Genomic DNA, 5,670 nt, shown 5'->3' on the forward strand with positions numbered 1-5,670 from the left:
CGTTTTTTCTTGCCACGCTTCAAAAACGTGGCGAAAAGGGTCAACGGCCACGCTTTTTGAAGGGTGGCAATTGATTAGAGAAACGGCCACGTTTTTTTTCTGCCACGCTTCAAAAGCGTGGCCATAGAGAGAAAAAGGGACGTTTTAAAAGCGTGGTGACAGAGTTTCCTTACGGCCACGCTTACAAAATGTGGCCATATCCTGGTCCTCTTTTGGCACGCTTTAAAAGCGTGGCCAAAAGGTTTTTAAAAAAAAAAAAAACCAGACCCGGCCCCCAACCCGGTCCCCAACCCAATTGAAGAGATTTCAACCCGGTCACCAACCCTAATCAAGCTACCCTTTTCGCGATCGAGCTCACTCTTTCACCCTTGTCACTCTTTCACCCTGGCTACCCCTGGAGGAGCTCACATCCCTGCCGTCACCAGAACCACCCTCGCTGCGTCATTAGCCTCCGCTCCCCCTCCGCCTCGTCTCCTCGTCGCCGTTACCAGCATCCTTACCGTCAGCGTCAGCGTCAGCGCCACCTCTTTCAACCGATTCCTTCCAAAAGTGAATACGACAAGGGACAATGTGGGAAGATGTCGGAGCTCGGAGGCGGCAACTGTTTTCTGCATCTCTTGCTCGGTGTCAATGTCAGTCTTGCCCTTGTTAAGGAATTGTTGCTTTCGTTGTGTTGTTTCAGGTTCTTCTCCTCTTTCTTTCATGTTTCAATTCGCGCCAGCATTGCTTTTCGGATATGAAATTGGTTCGTGCATTTGATAATTTTAGGAATTTTTTTAGTGTTGTACACAATTTGGGGAGGTTTTGGTGGGGAACGGGTGATTGGCGTAATTTAAAAATTTGGGGAATTTGTGAGAAGATATTCAGATTTCGAAACTTGCATTTTGAATTTTGATATTTTAGCTGTTATATATTTTTACAATCCCTAAACTGTAGCCTACTTTTTTTTTTCTTGCCCTAAGAAATTTTTTTGTATATATGAATTCGGTAGCTTCATTAGCTAATAAACAGATTAGCTAAAGTTCTCGAAACCTAATAAATATTGTATTAAAAGATATCAAAACCGGGTTAGTGTGATCTTAGCTTGTTGTTTGAAGATATATATGAATCTGTAAAGGTATGTCTTTTGATTTGCATTTTAATATTTACAATGATGGTTGCCTGATGTCCAGTGTTATCAATTCACTTTATTTTAGATTTTTTATTTCCTCTGAATGTTGCCCTGGATGAACTTGTTTATTGTGCTGTTTTGGTGTTGAATTCTGGACTTGTGATTGCTGTTTATTGTATTTTTTTTCATTGTCCAAAATAGATGCTGTGAAAGTGTTACTGTTTCATTAATTTTTCTTGGTTTGTTATTGCTGAGTGCTGCTCTGCTTGTTGCTTGGTCCATATTATATGAATTGCAATGATTTCAGTTTGTGGAACTGGTTAAGTCATATGAATTCTGTTTGCTGCTTGCTTGAACCTGGAAAACATGCTATTTACTGCTGCTGTTTAATAAACAATTGCTTCTATTGATGATTCTATTCTTTGCATATTAAATAAAAGATTTGAGTGGTATAAATTATTTTATACTACTACAAGATTTATTGAGGATTACGATTTTATGTTATCTGTAGGGGAGGAAAAGGAAAAAGAAAAAAAAGAAAAAGAAAAAGATAAAAGGACAGTTTCTGACAGGTGATGTGTTTAAGTGGATTTGGTTTATCCACATCAAATGACATATAATATTACAACCTTCGACCTTGGATATGATATGCCAACAATGGCTGCTTCTCTCTCCTCTCTACTTCTTCCACTAGGTATCTATTCTATGTGCTGCTTCCTTAAATTTCCAATTGTTTTCTTCATTTCACAACTCAAACAATGTTACATTGTCATTGCTTCTTGTTTCTGTTTTGTTCACAACCTCAGATTGTTATTGCTTCCACTCTTGTATAGGTTTTAGTTTGAGGAGCACTACTAATTATTGTTTAACTCAATAATCTGTTGTGTCATGTTCTTAGATGAATGATAGTGGTGCCAAAAAGTTGTTTTTTCTAAGAGGAAAGTAATAAGTAATAACGAATTATTGTTGAGTTAATGAGTTCATGCATTGTATTTACAGGATAGTAAAGGTGAATTCATTGTGACTTTGTAATCCACTTCTGTTTCTGTGAAATTGAAATTTTCTCAACTATTATCACCGCCCCCAGCTTCCATTCTTCAATTTCACTATTCATTTAGGATTTGATTTCTAGACATTGATGGTGAGGTAAAACAATTTCTCCCTGTCATCTAATAGAAATTCAAGAAAGTGCCAAATCATCACAACTATCCACCATGACTTCATACCTTTTTGAATTTCTATTGGCTGAAAGTTTCAAATTGCTTTTAAAGTGTTGGTGCATAGAAATTATTCTTATGGGTTTAACTGTCACAATTGTTTTCTAAAGTATGTAATTTTTTTTTGGGGTAGGTTCTACTTGTAAAAGTTTGGGCTGCAATCCTCAAGGCATTGCTGCTGACAGGCTTCGATGCTTGGTTCCGCAATACCAAAGATCGGTGGTAAAAGCAAAGGCCTCAGATACAACTGAATGTGCTGCTATGGTTAATAGCAGTTCACGCAGAGACTTTCTTGGATTGACTTTGGGAGTCTCAAGCCTCTTTGTTGGTTCATTGGAAGGCAAAGGAGCTGGTTTGCCCCCAGAAGATAAGCCGAAACTATGTGATGAAGCTTGTGAGAAGGAGCTTGAAAATGTATGGTGAGAATACATTGTTCCTTTCTCTGCCTCCTTTCTTTGTTTTTCTCTGCTAAGACATTACAAATGGTTGTTGTAAATTGCTAATAATGCTTTGATATTCGCACCTTCTAAATTTTAATTCTATGGACCTTTTTTTATTTTTTCTTATGGATGTATCTATAAATATGAAGTACAAAGTAGTGAAGAAAATAGTTCTACTGCAGGTTGCAATGAAGCTTCTTTCAGATAGGGAAAAATTCATGCAAGTGCTTTGTTGCGGAGGGGAATTTGAACCTTAAATGAAAAAAATTTGTACCGATTTCTCGTCGGTGCTTGAGGAGAATCATAAATTTCTGGTACAAATTTTAATTACTTAATTACTATACTAATTGTATATTGTAATAATCCAGAAGTTTGTGTTAAGCTGACCAAGTTTATTTTTATTCCTATTAGCATAATGCTGATGAATTTTTATAGTAGAATGTGAATGAAAACGGTGAATCAATCTATTCTGATCTTTGTGCAGGATGCTTATCTCCCTCAACGGCTTTTAGATAAATTGATGTTCATTTATAATTATGTGGAGATGGCTCGAGTAACAGGTGTCCCAATTTCTTTTCTGCTTGCTAGGGGCCAAAGCATTAAGGTAAAAAAATAATATCTAATTTTTATAATAAATTATTATGATATGTGGAAAATATTTGGCACATGAATTTGACAATAACTTTTTTCCCCTCCTTTCCTTACAGGTACTTTCTCAACTTTTAAGGTGACTCCTGAAGATGTTCGAAAACTTAATCTCCCTCCAGAATCAGTGAACAAAACTCCATCTAGGGAAACATTTGTTAAATCAAATTTGCAGAAGGTCTGTTGCTTTTAGTTTGGTATTTTGAGCATAGTTTAGTTTCGTATTATTGTACTTTTAGATTTGCATTTACCAATCAGTGAGCATAGTTTAGTTTCTGTTGCTTTATTGTTCTTGATATTTTGCTGCAGACTAGTATTGGAACGGATAACTTGAACGCTTAATGCACAAAGTGGAGCAGTTTTAGGTTGATTATGATCTTTTACCAAGTATTTAGGCTGATGAGCATCTCTATTAGTGTAATTTGATATATTATGAGCAGCTCTAACTTGTATTGTTTCTGTATTTTTCTTCGGTTTTTAGTTTTGGAATTTAAACTCGAGATTTATTTTGTATTTGAATATTAGTTTTTTAATGTATAAAACAATTATAGTAAATTATATATGTCAGTAATTATTGTTTGATATTTCTTATAAGAAAAATTGCATACTATATTTGTAGGTTTGGTAATAAAAAAGGATTGAAAATTTATATTGTGTAGCAATGAAGATCAAGTAAGGAAAAGAATTTTTTTTTAATTTAACAAGGCTTTCGCCACGCTTTTAAAGCGTGGCAGTATATCTTATTATGGCCACGCTTTAAAAGCGTGGCCGTATCTCTTCCTATTGTCACGTTTTAAAAGCGTGGCCATACCTCTCCTTTTGCCACGCTTTAAAAGCGTGGCCATATCTCCCACCTACAGCCACGCTTTTAAAAGTGCCAATTTGTAAAAAAGCATGGCAAAAAAAAAGTGTGGCGATAGACTGAAAAAGCGTGGCGATAGAGCAACCGCCACCCTTTCATAGGTCACCCTTTCAAAAGCGTGGCGGTAGCTCAAAAAGCGTGGCGAAAAGCTATCGGCACGCTTTTTTCAGCTTTTTGCCACGCTTTAAAAGCGTGGCAATAGACTTATTTTCTTGTAGTGACAATTTTCTACTGCACAATCTACAGCCTTTAGAGTGGGGAAAGACTATAGATTCACAATATAAAATAACCTGCCAGCTTACATCAAAAGCAAAAGAATTCACTTCACAATGCTAAACTACATGATCCCGCACAATAAAATGCAGCAAGGTCAAGATTTCAGGTTTAGAAATTCGCCAACAAATCGAGATAAACAACATCTAGCACTAGATACAGCACAAACAGAAATCCGGAAAACTTCAATTCAATATGAAACTCTTTGCTCGGGAAGAATTAAATAAGGCTGAATGATTGACAATTATAACCACCTGCGATAAAGCACGGACCTACCCGGCAAACATTAAAAAATGAATATCGCAGCAACCATTAAATATTGAACAACATCCAAATGCATACCAAAATAAGCATATGAAAGCTTGCTACGGTAACCATCGACACATTTTCAGTAACAGGACAACACCAGTCAACAACAGGACAAACTTTTGAAAACCTTCCCGTGCCAAGACTTTTTAAATAGTAAACCTCTACCCCTACAGCTGGTTGGGGACGTTTTAGTCCATTGGAAATCGAACATTTTATGTTATCATTAATTAAAATCAAACGCCAACACACAGGTCAATGCATGTCATACCAGGAACAACAAAAACCAATTCAAATGACTGAAAAAAAAAGACACTACGCACTAACCTGCGGCTACATGAAACTTGCGCGTAGCCTTCGGTTTGTACTGCATGCGCGTAACTAATAGTGGAATGGCAGGTTGAAGGCCGGGGTTGGTGGTGCCGCAAAAAAGCTGGGAGTTGCTACTGTGAAATGACGCTGAGGAAAGCTTAGAGTTTGTTCTCCTTACTGCACTGATGGTCAGGCACGGCGGAGGTTGAGCTGAGCCGCCTGCGTGTTGTGCACCAATGACGACGAGAGAGCCGGTGGATTCTGCTTTGCGAGAGACACGCAACGGATGGTCGCGTTGAAGGATGGTCAGCGCTGATCAGAGTTCCAATGGGGGAGACGGTGGGATGTTCAAAATAGAATATGAAAGGTTTGTTTTCTAACGTGACGGTAACAGAAGAAAAGGGGGTAGAGGGAAAATTAGGATTCCTGATTTTGTGGGGTGGTTATTTCTAAACTGAACATCACTTATCCACTAGGGTAAATCTGGGTTTTGTTTTTAAAAAA

The 5,670-nt window shown here is 37.4% G+C and overlaps 1 protein-coding gene across 2 annotated transcripts; it reads left to right on the forward strand.

The window, feature by feature from the left end:
* On the forward strand, positions 647–2,822 carry LOC107627263 (peptidyl-prolyl cis-trans isomerase FKBP16-3, chloroplastic-like). Of its 2 annotated transcripts, none has more exons than XR_002355538.1 (2): positions 647–682; positions 2,462–2,822. XR_002355538.1 is itself a non-coding variant. In XM_016330114.2 (2 exons), exons 1-2 carry the CDS (start codon positions 1,721–1,723, stop codon positions 2,749–2,751), a joined length of 375 nt encoding a protein of 124 aa, XP_016185600.1. In that variant the 5' UTR covers positions 1,619–1,720; the 3' UTR covers positions 2,752–2,813. The 2 variants fall into 2 exon arrangements, 1 of the variants encoding a protein (XP_016185600.1); XM_016330114.2 differs by lacking the exon at positions 647–682 and adding an exon at positions 1,619–1,805 and having other exon boundaries at positions 2,462–2,813.

Source organism: Arachis ipaensis, chromosome B02 (assembly GCF_000816755.2).
Source record: "Arachis ipaensis cultivar K30076 chromosome B02, Araip1.1, whole genome shotgun sequence".
NCBI lineage: Eukaryota > Viridiplantae > Streptophyta > Magnoliopsida > Fabales > Fabaceae > Arachis > Arachis ipaensis.